Source organism: Calliphora vicina, chromosome 1 (assembly GCF_958450345.1).
Source record: "Calliphora vicina chromosome 1, idCalVici1.1, whole genome shotgun sequence".
Classification (NCBI taxonomy): Eukaryota; Metazoa; Arthropoda; class Insecta; order Diptera; family Calliphoridae; genus Calliphora; species Calliphora vicina.
The window spans coordinates 105,916,609-105,939,243 of record NC_088780.1 but is presented as its reverse complement, the minus strand read 5'-3'; the positions used below and the strand labels follow the sequence as shown (position 1 = coordinate 105,939,243).

At 29.1% G+C, this 22,635-nt stretch overlaps 1 protein-coding gene across 1 annotated transcript; it reads right to left on the bottom strand.

The window, feature by feature from the left end:
• Positions 1-1,873: 1,873 nt before the first annotated feature.
• Positions 1,874-22,403, bottom strand: Nagk (N-acetylglucosamine kinase). Its single transcript, XM_065515429.1, has 5 exons — positions 22,253-22,403; positions 15,979-16,106; positions 8,062-8,272; positions 3,732-3,957; positions 1,874-2,726 (listed from the first exon to the last, which is right to left on the bottom strand). The coding sequence occupies exons 2-5, from the start codon at positions 16,002-16,004 to the stop codon at positions 2,128-2,130; spliced, it is 1,062 nt and encodes a 353-aa protein (XP_065371501.1). The 5' UTR covers positions 16,005-16,106; positions 22,253-22,403; the 3' UTR covers positions 1,874-2,127.
• Between the last annotated feature and the right edge of the window lie 232 nt (positions 22,404-22,635).

Genomic DNA, 22,635 nt, shown 5'->3' with positions numbered 1-22,635 from the left:
ATGTACATTTTAGATCACCCCTAATTTCATAAATAATGGTATAAAAATTAGAACATAATTATATAATGAAAATAGAAAACGAAAGCATTGGAAACTTACCCCGTGACTATAATTTTTATAAAGAAAATATTGAAGTTATTCAAGTCAACATTTTTTACAATTGCAAAACCATCGCCCCAGTTCTGTACATCGAATGGTTTCAAAAACGAAAAATTAACAAAACAGGGGGCTAATTTTCGCATTCGTATACATACGAGCGAATACTTATTCGAACGTGCGAGTTTTAATTTTATATTTGGGATTCTCTTATTCAATATCGAATGAAATGTATAAACATTTATAATGCTACTAACTGTTCGAAACTTATTTCGATTGCGAATGCGAGAATGTGCCCTTTGATGTTTAGAATGAATAAGTCATGTGCATCCGATTTACAGAACTCGAAAATGTGATTTTGAATTCATTTTATAAACGAAAACGTTACTCGAATTCGGTTTACTGATTAGGGTGAATACGTATTTTGAATATTGTTATTGCATTTGTGCGAAATTATTTATTAATAAAACGATAACATTTTACAATAGTTTGATAAATACTGATTTATTTTAGAATTATACGGGTTGTGCAACGTTATGATAGTTGTAATATTAAAATATACAAAGTGATTTAAACAATACTAATAGAAATTTATCAAATAATTCAAAATAGAGATTACTACTTCTTGTTATCAAGTATGTAGTACATGCATTTTTACACACCCACTTGTATGCACTTGCTGGTGGCTGGTAAACGACGACAACAAAATCAATAAACAATTAAAGCCTTGGAAAAATATCAATAAATTAAAAAATGAGCTGCATTGGATGACTACGTCAATTCAAACGAATATGAAAAATTCTATTGATAAAAATAATGAAGCAAACAGTGTACTGTGGATCAGAAAATATGTTATGCCTGACCAGACTCAGACCAGTCGAGAAAAATATAGCACCATTTTTTTTTTAGATAACAAAAATTGTGTGATTATTGTAGGGGAAGTAGTTCTTTAATAGTAAATTCCAGCATTTTATATTCTGAATAAGTATAGTATTGAAGAGTTTTCAAAGTAACAATTGCGATTCAAACAAATTTGTGAACCAAATTTGTTGGTGAAAAAATTATGGTAAAAAATATTTTTTGGAGCAAATATTTGTTTTAAAAAATTATGGTGAACAAAATTTTTTTGGTAAAAAAAAGCGATTTTCCCGATTTTTACACATTATCGGTCTAAAATCTCTATCATTAGATATATATTGTCTATGTTAATGACTTTGTAATCCACGTGCATATAAAGGTATGTGATGGAAAACGATTTTGTTCAAATCTTCATTTTGATATTTTTGTGAATAAATTCTGTTAAATTATTTATTATTTGTCATTTGGGCTATATTTTGCTACGAAATAATAAAAAAAATTTCAAAAAAGGTTCTTGAAATCAATGGAATTTCGAAGTTGCAGGTATAAGCAACTTCGAATTTCAAGAACAATTTTTTAAATTGTTGGCCAATTTTCTCGAATTTAAATAGCGACCGATCCAGGAAAGTTCTGAAAATTGATTTCAACAGACAGACGGACATGTCTATATCGACTACGCTATCAATAACGATTCACAATATACATATAATATAACATATAACCCTTGCCAATCATGGTGATGGCTATAAAAACATCTATTCAATCTCCTGAATTAATGCCATAAAATTGTCACTTGTTTTCCTCTTTAAAACTACTGTATTTAATCATTTAAACGTGGAAGTACAAATCATTCAATCTACAATGAATAATATTATTAGTACTTACTGAGATATTGACAGTAAAGCTATAATAAAACAAATGTTTAGGGGCTTTTTTTATTGTTGCAATAATCTATGTGTATATTTTGTAAAAAATACAAATGTATAAATACGTCCAATATAAATGTTTACAATTTTGTTTAACTAAAATAAAATACTACTATAAAACAAAATAATATATAAATGGAAGATTTCGATTATAGGGAAAAAACATTAAATGTTTGCATTAAATATTTCTAAATAAAATGGAACGTTTTGTAGCATCTTCATCATGTGATTTGCCTTTAGTCCAGTGTTATTCTACTGAATTTGGGTGGTTACCATTCGAAGTAATGTTACCATTAGTATGACATTGTCCATAGTGATACATAACTTTGTAATTATTCAAATAATTACGAGGCAACGGAAATTCAATACTATCGGCTCCCAAATAACAGGCACCATAAGCCATACATTTCGTAATACGTATCAACTTAAGGCCAAACGGTAAATGAGCCTTTTTCAGCTCCTGTATGAAACCGTCCTCTAAAAGCGGCCAACTTAGCCACACCGAACCAACGCAGACAACATTTAAATCGCCTTCTCTAACCAAATCGTTGTGAACTTTTGGCGCCAATGAAGTTATATGAGTGGCTATATGAGCGCCCGCCTCACGAAAGAGAAATTTCGACAGTTCATCGCCTTCTTCGGCGGCATGGGAGAGTTTCTTGCACAGACTTGCATAGAATGGTTTGTCGAATTTGGCATAACAGTGTGGCAACAAATCGAGTCGAGTCTTAATATTAAAGTGTTCTTGTATGAGTTTCCAGACAGCTTCGACCGGATAGGGGGCTTTGGAAAAATTATCCATGTCATCGAAGACCAGCTTCATGGCACGGTGCGAAATATACCAGGCTAGAAAAAAAATTAAAGTAAATTTAATTATTTTTATAAAAAGAGTTTGTATACATATTTCCAAAAATAAAATTAATGAAAATTTTGAACTTTAATTTGAATTGTATTAAATTATTTCGATAGTAAATTTGTTGCCAATTTTCGCATTCCATTTTACTTCAAAATAAAACCTTAATCAGAGCTTCGAATTAATTAATTCTAATTAAGTTTAATTTACTAAAATTTTAATTCAGAATTTAAAAATGTCAACAATTTGTTCCATAAAACCATTACCAACAAACCAAATTCATTAGCTTCATTCAAAGGCTTTTTTTATGTGAATAGAATTCATTCATTGTGGAATTGATTTGATTTATAATAAAATTCATTCAACCTTCGAATGGTTAAATCCATAGAGAACATAGAGCGGAAACTCGAAAAAAACTCAAACAAAAAAATTATTCAAAAAAGTTACACATACGAGTGTTGTTTTTGTTTTCACATAGTTTTTTTACTAATACATTCTCACCACTTAGGTTTTTGACAACTGAGTTAGGTCTTTGACAGGAGAGTTTCCGCTCAATGTGTTTTCTCTATGGTTAAATCTTTGTTAATTTAAATCTAATCCTAATTAAATGAACATATTCATTCAATTTGTTTTCTTTTTAATAGTTTTTGGAGTACGTTTGAAATACGTAAGGAATTAAGCCAATGAATTAATTCGAATTAAATTCTTTAAAGTAATGGTGAAGAGATAAAATTTAATTTGATTTTAATAAAGAACAAAATTTCAAAAATTTTTAAAATTTGTTTTTGTTTTATGTACAAAATTTTCAAATTATGAAAGGCAATCAACGCTTGAATTTTGGTGCGTTCGTTCTGTTCAGAATTTGTATAGAAAACAAAAACAAATTTTTCAAATTTTTGAAATTTTGTTTTTGCTTTCCATATAAATATCACTTTGTGACGTGATTTACAAAATTAGGGCCTTAATTTATTTTAAATTTAATGCCAAACCATACTTACCACTTCCCTCATCTCCCAAGAAATGACCCCAACCACCACAGTTAAACGAAGTTCCATCGGGATTTTTTAATAAGGCATTGGAACCTGTGCCCGATATAAGAACCATACCACCACTGGGGGAAGCAGTAAAAATACTACCCATAGTATCGCTGCACACATAATAATTATCGGCTATATCAGGAAATGACGTGCGTAATTCCATTTCGAGTTCAAAGTTGGTGGCTTCCTTTTGGGTTTGTGATGACGGCGAGTGTAAATAAATACAAAATAAATAAATTTTAGTAAATAAATATATGTAATCATGGGATTCACATTATATAGCCCACTAGCGACCAGAGAGTCTTAACTCAAACATTTTCCACATAATTTTAACTACTTGCTAAATCTTACCTTAATTTCAATGGTCGTCATCAATGTCTTAATTAACAAATTTAAATACATACTTATGTACAGTGGTTAACAACACAATTTAAATTATCACAAAGCAATGGAAACTTATGTTTTATATTCACAAAAATTGTCGACCATATGTAAATGAGCAAAAATATTTTGCTTTTTAAATTTCAGTAATTTCTTTTCGTGAATGGTTTTCGGAAGTGGGCCTTATATGGGAGCTATGACTAATTATGGACCGATCGCCATGAAATTTGGACGTGTGATTTATGTCTATATGAATGTTATTTTTGTTGAATTTTTAGTGTATACAAACAATTTTAATAGATTTATTTATGCTCCTTAAAGGGATTTTCGGAAGCAGGCCTTATATGGGAGTTAGGTGACATGAATTCCTTATATATAGAACTTATTTGGAGCGAAATTTGTGTAGATACCTATATAAATTAAACATTTATGATCGATAAATTCCTATTTTCGGAGGACATTTGTATGGAGGCTAGATGAAATAATGGACAGATTTCGCCCAGTTTTAATAGGATTCGTTATTGGGCCGACAAAAATTGTATGTGCCAGATTTGATCGAAAGATCTTCAAAATTGCGACCTGTACTTTGCGCACAAGTTTTACATGGACAATTAGCCAGCCAGACGGACGGACATCGTTTAATCGACTCATAAAGTGATTCTGAATCGATCGGTTAGAATATGGTGGCGTAGGGTATAAAAATAACTGCACATTCTGAAAATGACTGTTAGTGATTCAGTATTTTTTGAATATCCTACGATGCATTGAACCAATTAAAGAGTTAATCGCCTTCTTTGAACAATCGCATTCATGGTGCTGGTTTGTGTACTTGGGGTCTACTATTTTTCTCCCTTAGGTCTAGTCTTTTTCCCATTTTTTTCTTAAATAATATTTCTATTCATCCGAAAAGAAAACAGTATTCTATTTCTGTCTCGACCAGTTTAAATGTTCTTTGGCATATTGTATACGAACTGTACCAAATAAGAGATTATTTAGCGGGGCTAACCGTTCTAGAACTAATTTCCAATTTTAGATTATTGAGTATTTTTGTCAGGCCTTCCTCTCAAATGTTAAGTTTTTACAATACCTGTTTCAAGAGTTCATACCCAACATTAAAATAGATGGGGGAATATTAATTTTGTCATTCCGTTTGTAACACATTAAAATATTTGTAGCAGATCCACATTAGTTTACATATTCCGGGTCCTCATAAGATTCAAATACGATCTAGCTATCTCCGTCCGTCAGTTTGTTGAAAATACGAAAGAAGCTAGCTGGCTGAAAATTTTCACAAATACTCTCTGTTGATAAGGTTTGTTTGGTATTGAATAAATATAAATGGTCCCCCCGGAATACATTTTGAGCAGTCATAAATATGTTGATTATGCGGCAATCCTGATAAAATTTTGAACAAATTAGTAGTAAGTACTCTGAAATTATAGTGTCCCTAGTCCCTATACAAGGTCCCCCATAGAAAATGATTTTAACATTCATAATTTTCTTATAATAATTAATATTTTTTGGAAATAAATCTGGCATTTCTAAACGGCTGGTACGATCGGTATAAAATTTGACGTGGGCGTAGCCAAGGAGTATTCGAATTTAAGTTATTAAAATGTGCCCTAATCCAGGGGCGGCGCTATGGGGGCTCGAAGTAGGGTACCTTCGACATGTAACATTTTTATACACGTGCAATTTTTTTGTTTCCCATCCGACTCCAAAGATTTTTATATTTTTTGAAAGCGCTTGGCTAGATCTTGAAAAAACATGCGTGTGCTATTTATTTCTTATAATTTCCGAGAGATAGGCATTTCAAAATTGAAATTTTAAAATTTTGCCATACCTTGGTCCGCATTTTTAAGTTCGTAATTTATATAAGTCGTAATTTTGTTAGACAATTAAATTGCAAATATCATACAAAAGATTTCAGAGCAATATTAATTATGGATCCAAACATAAACGATTTTCAATTTAAATATTCAAAAAATAGTTGATTTTTGCTGTTTTTTGGGCAAAAAGGTGACTTGACTCTTTTTTTATTAAAAGAAAACTTTCTTTAAGAATATATAACAATTTTATGCTTATCTGTAAGGTATCTTTACGGAGAACATTTTGGTTTTAAAAAACATGTCCCATTTTTGAATATGTCGCCCCCATGTCCTTCGGGATTTGACCTATTTTTTTTTATCAAAATTTCAAATTTGGGCCACATGTTCTAAAATCCCAAAGCTGGGATCAGAAAACGGAAAGCAGTTTTGGAAACCTAGATGTGTTTCCTATTTATCGCCAAAGTATTTTCCCAGCCCCGAGGCAAATATAGGCAAAATTGTAAAAATACCATTTTTGGGATTTTCGCTTAAATTTTTAGGAATTGTGGGATTCCCTTTGACCTTTTGACAAGTTTTTTTACACGTTGTTATTTAGAATGATAAACTTAAAAAAAGTCGATAATTTCATTGAGTTTCGTAAATAAAAAAATATTTTATTACATATTTATTGAGTTTCTAAAACTAAAATTTATATCAAAATTTTAATAGGATTGCAAATATTAGGAACAATTTGATCCATATTTATTCCTAATTATATTTTCTGAATTAGAGTCAAAAATATGCCACTTTAAAACTCCGTCCTTCAAAAATATTGCTCTTTTTCATATTTCATTTTCTCCCGATCGGACCAGCCGTTTAGAAATGCCAGATTTATTTCCATAAAAAATTTGATTCTACCCGACTGTACATCGTCATGAAGTTGGACATAAACAAGTTGTATAAGAACCTAAATCTTTCTACAAAATTTGGTGATAATCGGTCCGTAATTGACCATATAGTATATAACCCCTATATCAGAAAAATAGTTTTAACATAAATTTCGACACAGTTCGGAACATAAGTGGTTCAAGTCCCCATAGAAGGTCAAAACTACATATTGATGGTGGATAAACAAGATTCACTTTTACTTGTTTTTCATCATTTTTGAAATTGCTGATTTCTAATATTTATCAATAATCGTTTTTTGCTGTATTCAACTAAGAAGAAGTATAGCCACATTTTATAAATGTAATTTTGTTAAACTTTAATGTATAAAAATGCTAAAATTTACATTTATGAATATTTGGTAAAAGATTATATTTTTGAAAACTAAGTTTTCCATTGTATTGTCAGTTTATATTTTGGTTAAAAGTTATATACTTGAAAGAAAATATTTTATTAGAAAAAGTTATGACTCTATTGTCGCAAATGACCAATAATTACAATTAATATGTACAGTGAGTGTCACTCAAAATCGTACAACATATTTTTTTTTTTAAATATTATGAAATTATACAGGCAATAATAGGTGATTATATAAAAAATTAAAAGTAATTTTATTAATTGGAACAAAAAATATGTATTTCAACAAAAAAGTTAACAAAACCTCAATTCATTAAAAATATATTGATATAAATATAAAGAACATCACAAAATTCATATTTCACTTAAATTCGTACAATTATATTAAATTACAATTAAAACTTTAAAAATTAAAAAAAATGTTAATATTAAATAATCCTAATACTTTGTAGGGTATAATTTGCTATTTTTAGTGCCTTTACGATTTTAAATGAAGCGTTGATATTCTGGGCACTGACAGTCTTATCCAATTTTTTTATTTGTGGATAAGGGCAATTAAAATTATACACAATTTTCTAATAGGTAATAGCACACACAATATAAAAATAGCATTTTAAAATATTTCCAAAACATCAACTTTCTAAAACTAATGAATAAAATTTGACTACGATGGTGTACGATTTTAAGTGACATTAACTGTATATATTTGACCTTGTCTCATTTAAATACATGTAACACATATGTTAAAATATTGTTTTTATTAATTGTTTGTTATTGTATGTTAATTATTTGTGCCTTACCTGTTCGCAGCCACTTAAACTTAAACCCAAACTTGTCAAACGTGTCTCTTGTGGTATATTTGCATCGGTTTTCGCACGTTCTATCATGTCGGCAATGCGCCGGGCACATTCAGCAATGCCAACCATCCAGTGGTTTGTACCCAGTCCAGTTGTTGTAATAACACACTCACCATCCTCCGAGCAGATGATCAAACGCGAATGTGTGGCACCACTTTGTAATAAAGAGTTTAATAATATATTTTGTTTAAAATATTTTTGTGTTTTGTTTAGATTAAAACTGGAATTCAAATGACGTGATACAATGTGAAATAATAGGATAGAGTGGCATAGTAATCAAATTTTTAAAACTAAAATTGAACGTAATGATATTTATCGATTAAATATGTATATTATATACATATATATTAATATATTATTTATATACAAATTCCAGAACTCATTTACATCCATCAATCAATAAATATCTATCCAATGACATGAATGGCTCAGATATTGTGAATATGGTTAAAATTAGTCGGTTTAATGATCCGGGAACAACTCACGTAGGTCTCCTTATCTTGACACATTCTGCTGCAATATGCAGATTGGTGAGAAATTCGATACTTCCAACTCCACCAATGAATTGGATTAACACTACAGTATCTAATAAACAAAAGCTTAGTAGATAAGCTCAGTTGTACGCAATGCAAGAAACCCGCCAAGATGAGAGTACAGCGATGTTCTATCAATCGTCATTAGAGAAGTCAAAAGTATCGTTCCCCAATAAGCAAAACCAAAAGACATAACCAAAACCCAAAATAATTATGTACTTTGATTTTAGGGTAAGTGCTGCTAGTGGTCTTAAACTCTTTAAAAGAATCTTTTCGAAGCTAAATTAGGAATATAGAACCAAATAGCAACTATCTCCAAACCAGCGATATATATAGTTGATAGAAGGGATACGAAAAAGAAATGCACTACTGCTGTTGAAGTATTGAGATCATTAAGGAAGAAGGTAAAAAGTCTAACATCCAGCTTCTAACCAAAACGTCAATATGTTTTACTACGTTGGAGCAGTAATTTAGTACGAATTAGAAACATCAGCTCAGAATTGATAAAAGAAAAGAACAAACATAGTATTCAGATCATTGTAGGTAAATATATCCAAGATATATTACCAAAAATGGAAAGGCCTTCTTCGAGAGTAGTGGAGATGGTAGGCGCAACTGAAAAGGTGACACAACACTAGAAAGACTGAATGCAATAAAATGACTCCATCCCAAGAATACAATATATTAGGCGACCATTGGTTTTGTGCAGCAGAGCAACCTCCATTCGAGAAAAACTTTTAGATATGCGCTGCTGAAATAATGCAAACTAATGCTGGCATTACTGTCCGAGTCCCCGACATTACGTCCTAAGTCATAATTGTTATCAATGGGAATTAATCCACCTGAATTAGGGTGGAGATAACTAATATAATAATATCATATGGGTTCCGTAATTTTCATTTCTCAGACATTCATTCACAAACTATCATTACATGTTCTAGTTCTATCCACTGCATAAGTATTCAATGCAAACTTGCAGGTCAGTGATGTCAAACGTGGATGTGGGAAAACTGAATATCGATACAATATAAACATTTGGGATGACAGGTGAAAGCGATATTCCCATGAAATTGAAAAACATCCCGGAAATTCAGTTTTAAAGAATGTTGAAAAATTTAATAGATTTGTATCAAAAAATAATACCGATTTTGACATTTGTATGATATTTGAGGGGGGTCGATTTAAAACGTATACAAATTTGAACGATTTTCTTTTTGAAATTAATTACAAAATAAGCCCACAGATTTAGAATTAAAAAATTATATAACAATACATCGATACTACCGGTTGTGAATTGGGCAAATGTTTTTATAATAATTCAGCTTTCATTAAACCTATCATTGTTGTTATCTCTATAATCTGATCCGATATAAAAGAAATTCTCTTTTTTATACAATCAATGAAGTTGATGGCGTTATTGTGGTTTATATTTCAATAACATTTTGAACAACTAAATAAAAATAATGTTATTGTCCTATTCACCTTTACATTAAGTGATAATATTATATTTATAAAAGATTGTTATTCCTACAAAAATCATTTGGGACCCTTTAAAACATATAATCCTATAGGTAAGAGATACCATTTTCGAAGCCATCACTCTTGTTATAAAATTATTAGATATACATATATATTTTCGGGAGAATTTAAGTTTTTTCGAGCAATCAGATCGTTTTTTTAATATTTACAATTACATCATCTGTAAGTTCATCAGGGATAGTTTTATATCAGAATGATGGTACCTCTGCCTGCTATATGTAGCTCTGGTGCAATATAATCCAGACCAATATTAACGCAGGTTATTTTTTTAGCGATTTTATTACTTGACTGATTTCTGTAATCCAAGGATATTAGGTAGATATATTATATCTATATCTGGGTATGTGATGCGCATGAACAATCTGAGTACTGTGGGGTACGTGAAGTCGATAACATGTCGCAAAGGCTGAGTTCTTGTGCATATCTTTTGCTATACTATTGACCGTTTCACTTTTGTGATTAACCTATCGATAAGGCGATTATATATGTAGCTCTTGGAATTTATATTTGGTAGACCACATCATTTCATTCATTTCGAGTTTATTTTTAAAGCTTAGATATTGTTCTGTGGCATCGATAATAATCCTGTGTGATAATATTTATATTCTTGCGAGTTCGCATAATCATATAGGTATTTAAATACTTACATTGGAAAATGTAACAAAATGGTTCATGTAAAAGTTTTATTTCGAAATTTCTGAACATCATTGTATTATCTCAATATTTTATTTTTGTACAAAAACAACTTCCCGTGTGAATGAATTCATATGTTGGTTATTTATTACTTAATCTTTTCTATAATCTCCTAATAAAATTGTAAAAATCGTAATCAATTGATAGTGTAATAGATTGCAAATGCATTGAATGTAATTTACGATCTTAAGCAATAATGATCGGAAAATATAATAAATTAAAAAATAAACTATTAAAGAAAACAATTTTACAATTTTATCACAATTTTTTTAAGTAGAAATTTATAACCGATTATGGCCAATAGGCTAGGTTGTTATAATAAATAATAATATATATACAATAAGGGTATTCATTTAAAAGAAATGGAAAATTACACTCTGATTTTTTTACACTTTTTTTCTTGTGTTTGTTGTGTAAAACTGTAAAAAAATCAGAGTGTAATTTTAATTTTTTTTTTTAGATGAATACCCTTAATTTTAACATTGGTTGTGACATGTTTTCAGAACGAAACTTAAATGATTTTTATTAGTCATGGAATAGATAAACTCTTTTGACCTTATTAAATACTTTGATTTTTAAATAATATATAATATTTAAATTCCTACTTCAATATACATATTTAGGGGTATTAATAAGTTTATATTGAATTTTCATAAATTAATTGTCCAATTCACCATCGGTGTCGTAGCGTTGTATGTCGTAATTTTTTTTATTAATATTTTATTTTTGTTTCGATAAATTTTGTTTGAAAAATATTTATGGCATACAACTTACAACGCTATGACACCGATTGTGAATTGGGCAAATATTGTAAATGTTTGAATAAAAAAATATTTATTAAATATAAAGAAAGTTCAATTAAAGTCAATCAAATATATTTGATAACGTAGGTATTAATAAATTATTTTCAACACAATTTCACCCTACAGCTGTTTAGAGCGACAATTCAGTAAGTAACAGTACATTGTCGGTAGCATAGAGTAAGTTCGGGTAATGTAGTATAGCTGCTTTTCTCTAAAACTAAGAACATAGGAGTAGCGGTACCAAGCTTAAGAGTTTTATGATCTCAGAAAATTAACATTGGGTGAGTGTACTTCATTTTTGCAGGTCATGGAAATAGTCAGTTGTAAAAAAAAGCATTATCTTGTGGTAGACTTTTTATTGTGATCTGTTAAAATTTTATTTTTTTCTAAAATCACGTGTTTTAAACTTCATTAATTTAATTTTAAAGTCAAATGGGAATATTTTGCTATTGAAGAACATATGTAACAATATAGCATATTTAGTGTATATGTTTAATTTTATAATAATTTCAATAAACCCCGCGATCGGCTAATGTGGTATAGCTAAAGAATTTCATGCAAATAATAATAAGAACGATATCTGAGCTATTAGAAACAATAAATGGACATTTTTTTCGCATCAGTCATTCAATGTCTCCTACGAAGCGAAGAATGTATTGAGGAGCTTCTGGTAAGCTTGGTCGGCCGACAACTTTAACCGCAACCATGGAAGATGATTTAAATAAAACGCAACTCATTTACAAATTAAAATAATATGCATCGGTTATGTGGTTTAGCATACAATATTAACAGAACATGGTATACCACATTACCCGCCAATTTTTTCAATGGCTTGTTTATGGGCCTTTTCTCTTTTTCCCAAATTTCTTTAAAACTTGAACTTAAAAGACTTTTTTACTTTCATGGATGTAAACCTAACACTTGTAGTAGAACACCAGCTGAGAACTGTTCCAATCGAATTAAGATTTTAAAAATTATAGTCAAATAAAAAAAAGATTTACCACATTACCCGAACTTACTCTACCAAAATTGGCTAACGACTGGAATGGTAATGGTATTTTAGAGCTAACATAAGTTAAGATGAATGGGTATTTTAGGGGTAACGGCAGCATAACGGTTACCGTTGTCAACCTTTATTTATAGAAGAAGAATTATACATGTAAACAAAAAGGTCGGAATCGAAAAGATAATGGGATTTTGGTATAGATTTTTATTTGTTAAAATTTTCATTAGCTAAATTAAAAATTTATAAGAGTGTAGGATATAAATATTTTTCAAGTTTTTAATTTTGTAAAATAAAGTATGACAGAGTCAACTGTCAAATTTCATGTATAATAATAATCACCTATCACACAATACTAAGCTATTTAACGTTTATTTGGCACAAAATGTATATGTACATATTTAAATATATGTATTCCCAAAAATATTGAAATAAAATAATAACACTATGCAACAAATGGAGACTTTTGGAAAAACACAAGATCATGACAGTATAGGTTCGACTCTACTACCAAAGGGTAGTACAACCCTATACTCAGTTTGCCCATTTTGGTGACCGATTTTTTTTTATGGGCCCCCAAAGTTTCTGAAAATCAGTGGGGCCTCTAAAAAAGGTGTCATCAGGTTTTGGTTAACAGCTAATTCAGACTTTGTGCTACGGCTTAACTTTATATGGCAATAATATAGCTAAGAGTCCGCCAAATAAATTTTGTTAAAATTTGTTTCCAAAAAATAGCTTTTTCGTGCACTTTTGTTGAAAAAATATAGGAAGAAAATTTTTTTTTTTTACTTTTTTTAGAATAACTTCCAGGGACTCCTAATTTTTCAATAACAATATCTCGCAAAGTTGTAGCTACGGTAAATTTGAATAACTCTTGTGAACATATCAATGCATTCTGAATGTGTCTAGTCACTCTACATAGCACATAAAGATCACTTTGTACCTTAACAATTTTCGTTTTTCCTATTTTTTGACGCTAAAACAAAGATTTTTTTGTAAAAATAGTATTATCAAGTCCACACTTCTATGTTGTGCTGTATTATTTACTCGGCTGAGGTGTTCGGAATGGGGATCAGTGGGTGGACCTTCAATGTCACACATTTATAAAAAAATTACCAAAAAGTCATTTATGATCCGAATGAGCTGCAATTTCAAATATAGATAGACCTTGAGAAGGTCTACAAAAAATATGATTTTATCTGTAGTTATCTCTTTTAGTTCAAGAGATATTTGGGTTTAATATTTTTTTAAATTTTGCCCGATCTTTTTTTCGTATTTTAAATTTGATGGGCCTACGAAAGGTCGAAATTTGTTTTTTTATATATGACGTATATTTGCGATAAAATTCTAAAGAAAATAAAACAAATCTGATAACAATTATTTCGTCCCTATAAAAAGTTACACGCATCCAAAGTTGAAGCATCTTTTTATATATTTCAACTTTGTATGCGTGTGTTTTTTAAGTTTTTTCCCAAAAAAGTCCCCATATTTTTTCTTTTATAAAAAACTAATTTTCTTCGGGACTATATAAATTTTTTTATGATCTGGAAAGAGAACTTAATGCAAAAACATATAAGGTAAAACTTGACTAACTTAAGCGGACATTGTACCCCCCAGCCCTATCCAAACTTGGGCAATTTTGAAAAAAAAAAATTAGGTTTGAGTAAAAAATTCTAAAAACGCAAAACACCGACCCTCAAAAGCTCATCACATTTGTATAGCCCCATATGTTGTTTATATACATACAGAACGTTTTTACTATCATGCTGTAAATAACGTCAAAGTGGGCTATTTTCTAAAAAAAACTTCGTTTTTGGAACAAATTTTCGCCGTTTCAGGAATTTCGGTGTTTAAAAACAAAGAATGGCAACATTAGTGATGCCATTGACTTACGAATATTTAGGTCTATATTACTTCCAAATTTTATTGTGATGTCTGTAACTGTTCAAATTTTACATTAATTCAAAGTTTTTATTTTTCTTGATGGAAAATCACCATTTTAAAATATTATTAGTTTTTAAGGTAAATGACGTCACAAAATTATTCATTTCACTAAAATGTCAATCTTTAAGTCATAAGGTTTCCACCGATATCAAAAACTTATATAAAAAGCTTATATTTACACTTCAGAAGTTCCACAAACCTTGCCCACTTTCAAAAATTTTAAAGTTTTTTCATATCTTGCATCAAGCCGGTCTTGCATGATCAAGATTGGATAAAGTTATGCGCCCGGATCATACCGATAATGATTTGCCCATTCTTCGTTATTCCAGCACAATAGAGAAGTATACACTCGAACATACATTTTTAACAAAAAATTATTGTTTTAGAGTCAAAAATTAGTAAAAAACTACAAATTTTAAGCTACAAAGTGATTTTTGACAGCTATTTAGAATACCTAGGTATGTTCGGATTGCATTGATATGTTCACGAGAGTTATTCAAATTTACCGTAGCTACAACTTTGCGGGATATTGTTATTGAAAAATTAGGAGTCCCTGGAAGTTATTCTAAAAAAAGTAAAAAAAAAAAATTTTCTTCCTATATTTTTTCAACAAAAGTGCACGAAAAAGCTATTTTTTGGAAACAAATTTTAACAAAATTTATTTGGCGGACTCTTAGCTATATTATTGCCATATAAAGTTAAGCCGTAGCACAAAGTCTGAATTAGCTGTTAACCAAAACCTGATGACACCTTTTTTAGAGGCCCCACTGATTTTCAGAAACTTTGGGGGCCCATAAAAAAAAATCGGTCACCAAAATGGGCAAACTGAGTATAGGGTTTTACTACCCTTTGGTAGTAGAGTCGAATCTATACTGTCATGATCGTGTGTTTTTTTCACTGTTGCACTGTGTAATTTAATAAGAGACTTCGAGCTTAATTATTGAAAATTGAATTTATTTAATAATTAACATTTTTAAAGTAGAGTAACATAAGGTCGTTTTGATTTACGTTAAATTATACACATTTTTTTATTAATTGATTAAAATCATTGCAATATTATAATTTTTGCTCAATAAACAGAACAAATTTAATTTAAAGTCAATAAACCTTTTTGAGGAAGAAAATAAGAAATTGAATTAAAATCAATTAAAAAAATGATTTACATAAATATTTTAGGTAACTATTTATAAAATTAAATAAAAATGAGGATAAATAAATTGCAAAAAAAAAGAGGCGCGTGTTATTTATTTGTGGGTATGTACAATGTTTGATCAATGTAAATTGAATTTATGAATGAATTGAAGTAGTTTTTAATTAAATCAAATAACTTTTTTTAAAAACTTACCCCTCAATTCCGCCAAAGTATTTCATTTTTTATAGGAAAATATTTCTGCTTTGTTTTCTAAATCAACGAAAAAAATAACTAAAGTTTTTGCTTCAAGGTGTGATTTTGTGGTACTAGGAACTCATAACCTGAAATGATATAAAAATATGGAAAACAAATATGTACATTTATTTATTTAGTTTCTTGGGTATTTATTACACAAAAATATTACGATTAATTAGCAATTAAATTACAAATAAATGCAACTCAAAAGAAAATTTAGCTTATTAGTTAAAATTGTATTACAATTAATAAATAGAATAGTGTAAACTTTAGACCCAATATCACATGTATAGTAAATGTAGTATTTAAAACACGCAAAGAATGAATGGCTTTAAAGACATTAAAAAATATTTTATTGTATTTACTTGATTTTAATGTACATATGTATATTTATAGCAAAAAAATTTGGTACCAAATTAAAGATATTTAAAAGACCTGTCAAATAGTGTAAGTATGCACAATCATACAAAATATTGACATATTTTATACGAATTAAAAATATTTAAATTTAAGTTCATAATCCATAATATATTTAAGAAATTTTTATTTGTTTTTAATATTTTATTAAAATTTACTTATGTATGTATATTAACAACAAAAAATAAGAACATAATTGATTAAATTCTGAAAATTGAAAACAAACTAAAAATTATTGATTATTGTGGTATTGACACAATGGAAGCTCATTTTTACAAATATTTGAAAGCCATTTCAGTGACACAGCATTTTGTTGGATAGCCCTTGTTTTTTGTTATTGCTTCACAACGACGATGCATTGAACAATTTAAAGAGTCAATTGTCTCCATTGAAATATTTTGCCATTCCCTTATATCCGCTTCCTTGGTGGTATAATTTTGAGTCCGTATTTTCGATCTACAATTTTACGATCTGGCGAATGGGCAGTCCAATTCAAAACACGTATCTCATTTAATTGTAACCACACGGTTACATCGTCGTGCTGGAATCTCTAAAATAGGGGCATATTTTCCTTAGCGCATGGATACATTATGTCATTTAAAATGGATCTGTATCCGATTCCAGTTATAGTATCTTAGAGTATCTTTTGAATTGGACACATACCTTGCCCGAAAAAACAGTATTATATTATGTACATCATAATATTGCCACCACCAAACTTGATTGTCTTATTTATGTATGTGTGCACTTGGAGTCTAGTCTATTTCCCTTCGGACGTCTTACAAATGTTATCCAAACAATCTTTCATAAATTGTATTTGGATTTATCAGAAAAGAGAACAGTATTAATTTTTTTTCTCGGACAGTTTACATATTATTCGCCAAATTATAGGAGCTTACTGTTTTTTTTTTTGGAAATAAAGGTTTTGCCCTGCCACTAACAGTCCGAGAACTAATTGAATTTACCTTAAGGTAGGATCACACATGACAAATATTTGACGAAAAAGAAGTTACCACTAAATAAAATAAATTTTAAATCTTTTATTTATTTCAAAAACTTATTTTACTTAGGTTGATTCAAAACTACAATTTTAGTTTTATTTTATTTGATGCTGTTTGATCTAACAAAACACTTGTATGAGGAAACACGACAAACAAATTTGTGCTAAAAAAGTGTGACCCTACCTTTAGAAATATGTATACATTTATATTTGGTAAAAGGTCATGTTTTTTAAAACCAAATTTACAGAATATAGATTTCGAAAAAGTTTCCATTTTATTAATTAAAAATGTTTTTCATTACTTCTTGGGATAGCCCATTTTTATAATTATAAATCTTGAAAACACTCGCACCTTGACTTTGATACCTAGTGCCCAAATGGGACAAAAAATAAATGTAAACCTTTTTAAAAAAAATACAATATTATTTAAAATGCATGCCGAAACAATTTAAGAATGAAAAAGAAAAACTATCATGTAAAATTTAAAAAAAAATGTGTCAATATTATCTTTAGATACACGTGTAGGGTTCCTACGCGGGAAAAATTTCTCGGGAATTCCCGGGAATATTTTTTTGTTAATTTTCTGAAAATGTTTGTCGAGAATTTTCGGGACTTCTTCATAAGTTTTCTTCTAAAAGTTACAATATTCAGATATATTTCGATGACCAAATTTGTTGCTAATTGAATTATTCTATTATATCCATAGATTTTTTCGGCAAACAAGTATTACTATTGAAATAACCGAATTTGTTTCACTCAACTCAAGCCACAGCAGTAAAATTTGTTTATTAAGAATGAATCAGTTTATGCTCTTAAACGAATTATTAAGATGCCTACCTAACATTAAATCTTTTAATTCAATGATTATTATTCATATTTAGAGAAAATAATAACATTTTTTTTCTGCCAAAACGGACACCCATTGGCTTAAACTAATTCGGGTACGCTGAATTCAGTGGTGCTAACCGTTTTTTTAGGTTAGCTCGTATTTTCAAGATTTACCGTTATTTCGAAAATGGAGGAGGTTGCATAACAATATACTCAAAACTGGTTTAGTTTATGAAAAACCGAAATTCCGCAATAAAATTACATTTATGTAAAGCCTTAAGACGTTTTTAATATTCGCAATCGTTTTAGAAATATAAATTGTTTTTCAGCATTTTCCAATTTTTTATGCCGTTTTAAAAAACAAAAAATTCGAAATTTTCCTAAAAAAATTATTTTTTTTGGCAAACAAAAAATTTGTATTTCTAAAACAAATACGCTGATTAAAAAAAGGTAAGTCTATTGCGAAATTTCGGTTTTTTTATTTTATTCAATAAGCTAAACCGTTTTTGAGTTACGCGAATATATATTGTGAAACCTCCATTTTCGAAATAACGGTATATCTCGAAAATACGAGCTAACCTAAAAAACGGCTGGCACCACTGAATTCAGCGTACCCGAATTAGTTTAAGCCACTGGCTTTTGGTTTAATTTAGCGTTAAAAAATTCCCGGGAATGAAAAAAGTCCGGGAAATTAGGAACCCTATACACGTGACAAACCAGTAAACTATTGCTATTTGAAAATATTGTTAATCACACAAAAATTAAACCGCCTTAAAAGTTGCCAACAAATGTTTAACCTGTTAAGAAACAAATTACTTTCGTTTTCAATAAACACAAATAAAAAACAACAAAGCAAATTATAAAAAAAAATATGAATAAAACGAGTTTTTAGCGCAAGAAGTACATACAAATAAAATAAATTAAAGTCTAGTTTAGTTTAGTTAGATAGATAGGCAAAGAAGTAGAAAAAATAACAAAATAACGGAAAGAAACATTATTTAATAGTGACGTTGCAATGTTGTTAAATTAGTAATGCAATTGTCAAATATACATACATCCGTATATATTTACATATGTGGGATCAAGTGTTTATTGCAGTTTTTTGTTGTTGACTGAGAACGAGAGAATGTACTCAGTGTGTTTTAGAATCTAAAATTAGTTCTTGTTTATGGTTCTTTATTATTGTTATTATTTTGTCGCTTTTATTTGCGTACCTACATACATCCCTTCAGTTAAGCAAGTAGTCTATGAATCCCTTATAGACAGTAATTGTCACTAAAGTCTGATCACTTGAATGACTCCAATTTATATATGTTTTGTCATTTGAGACGTATGTGCTCTTTGTAGTGCAGAGAGAAGTCAATTGGTTACTTTATCCATTCCAGGTAATCTCTAAGTAAACTAGAGTGTAGTTTATTTTGTACTACACTTTAGAAAGTAGTTATATTACCCACCAGAAGTAATCTCTTGGGAGTTGTCGGAGAAGGTTTGTTTATAAACAATCGGTTATTGGACTGTCCATGAGATGTCTTTTTAACTGCATGTTTGAGGTCAATTAGCATCCGCCCATGTTAAAATAACTATGTACCTGATCAAGTAAACAGTTAGGTAGCTAGTAAGGTAACTGACTCTATGTAATCGGTATGTGGACCAGCTATCAGACAGTCTTATTGAAATCAAAAGTGCCAATTAACCCCATGCTTAGCTAGTTATGTAACTAGTTGTCACCCTAAATGATAGGTAAAATCACTAATTCGGTATAGTCTCCTAGAACTGATGGGATATTTATGTACATAAATGTGTATATACAGTGGTGGCCACCAATTTAATACAAATACTTGAATTTTTTTCATCAACTGAATTTTAAGTGCGATAGAGCCAAAATAAAAGGACCTCTAAGGGTATGAAATTTATTATTAATGTTTCTAGTTTCTGAAAAATGTTTGGAAAAATCGGAAAACATATATGGACATATTTATGTGAAAATACGTTGACCCACCTCAGCGAACATCCGCTGTTAATAACATGATATGAGCGAAACTAATGGAACTAAAAATACGAAATTTGGTCCGAATATTTTATAATAATAAAAATATAATGATATAAATTTGAGAAAATATGTTTATTTAAAAAAAAATTTTTTTTGGTCAAGTTGTAGAAAAATTTTATGTGTTCGTGGTGAATATGTATGAATTGACACATTCGAATAAAACATACTTGTGTGTTAAAACAGTCCTCATGCATACATATTTGTGGAAATATTTGAAAAAATAATTGACAATCACGTGGAATTTAGCAAACAATTTTTGTCTTAAATTCCTGGCCACCACTGTACGTGTGCTTGTAATTATTTTTATTGTTTATTTACTAAAAAATTGAGAGACAAAGCAAACAACTGTAGTAATAAGTATGAATGAGTAGTTGGGTAGAAAAAATTGTAACTTAATACAAAAAATAAAAATCTGTCAAGCAAATAATCTTATAGAAAAAATTTCTAAATTGAAATAGATTTGACTTCTTATCGTTACTAAGAGTAATCTACTCACCAATGTTATCACTAGTGCTGAGATATTAATGCACTATACATATATAAATTGTAAAAAAAATATGCATTAACATTACAGAAAAAGCTCTAAAAACAGAAAGAAAATTACAACAAAAATGTTTTTAATAACAATTTCCATACAAAAGTTGTAAAATTTTCTGTTTTGTTATAATTTTGTCATTGTAATATACAAAGTATAAATATACTTTGGTAATATAGTTGTTCATAGCATGATACAATAATTGTAGAAGGTAGAATCACTAGGGATAGTTTTCAATGTTTAGCCCATCTTGAAAAAAAAAAGTCAAAAATATTTTATTAAATTTTTTTAATTTTTTTTTTCGAAATATTGCATAAATAGCTATCTAAACTATTTGGGACACATTTTGCTAAGAACAATAGGTAATAAGTTATATGGATAAAAAAAAACACCTGTTCGGCCAAAATGTCAAATTTTGGAACAAATCAAGATCCGCGTAACAGTTTTTATTTTCATAATTTTTTTTCTGTTAATATTCACATTTTCTGTATTGCCGGCCTTCGGCCGGGTGAAGGGACTTTTAGTTCTGGGGTGTATCGAACACCGGCTTCGCTAAAATCACTTTTTCTGTAGGTACATATATCAAAATTTTCTGAAGTACTGTCACATAAAATCAAAAAGGAATTTTTGGTTCACAATATTAATAAACTGTACCATATTATATATCATATTAAAGGTATTGTGAAGCACTATTCAATGATACCCATAACGATCGGTTTGTTTTCCAAATATATGAGAAATATACTATTATATGTATTGACTTTAAATTCATATAACTCTTAAACTAAAAGAGAGCAGGGAAGAATATTAACGTTTTTGTGCTTCTAATTATGAGAGCTATCAACACCAAAGAAATTATAAAAATGCAAGCTGTTTCGCTGATCTTGATTTATACCAACCATTTTATCTAATTTTAAAAACCTTAATATTTTGGGGGCTGTTTAGGTTTTTTTTTTTTAAATAACATACCTACAACATATTTGCAGATAACATATTTTTTATATGTTTTTAGAACAATAGTTTATTTTTACTTATGTATTTAAAAAAATCGTTTATCGCAACGATTACGTTTTCGTTTCATTGCTCGGAAGCACAACAGAAATAAAAAAATAAAATAATCAAACAGCAACAACAACAAGAACTTTCTAACCGGCAATGCATTAAATTTTATATACACATGTAGTATTTAATTACAACAACAACATCACGAAAAACCAAATAATCACATTACACTAGACACGTTACCAAAAACTAAAATATGAGAATAAAAGTAAACACATCACTTTTTTATTTTAGTCTACAAACTTAATAAACACTTTTTTAATAATATTACATTTTTTTAATTTAGACAATTTGGCATTTTATTATAAATAAAAACATTGAAAATAAAAACAACATTTACCATTTAAGGATATCAAGTAAAAGAAATTCCTTTTTCCAAAGCTTTTTGTTATTTTCTATTTGTTTTGAAATTTTTAAATAATGCCTTTATTACACTAACAATATCGAACAGTTTGATTTAATGGCAACAAATTCGTTTCTTTTATTTATTTTTTTGTTTCTTTTGGATGTTATTTTGTTCCGTATCTGGTAGATTTTTAACACTCTACAATACAACGTTTACGTTTACAATGAACTTGTTGTGCACTAAATATATTTATACCAACCAACCAACCTGCCTACAAATGTACTCTGTTTTTGCCCCTCTTTTTTATAATTTTGATTCGTTTTATTGCAGAGCAACAACAAAAACAAATACCATTTCTCAGCAGTTGTTTTGTTAGT

What these genes read in the sequence shown, in the direction of transcription:
- Nagk (XM_065515429.1), bottom strand. Translation starts at nt 16,004, where the DNA reads ATGAAATACTTTGGCGGAATTGAGGG. An exon ending in TACTTTGGCGGAATTGAGGG is followed by an intron (nt 8,273 to 15,978) that starts GTAAGTTTTTAA and finishes TTTATTACAAAG; the next exon opens with TGGTGCCACACATTCGCGTT. An exon ending in CTTGGGAGATGAGGGAAGTG is followed by an intron (nt 2,727 to 3,731) that starts GTAAGTATGGTT and finishes TTTTTTTTCTAG; the next exon opens with CCTGGTATATTTCGCACCGT.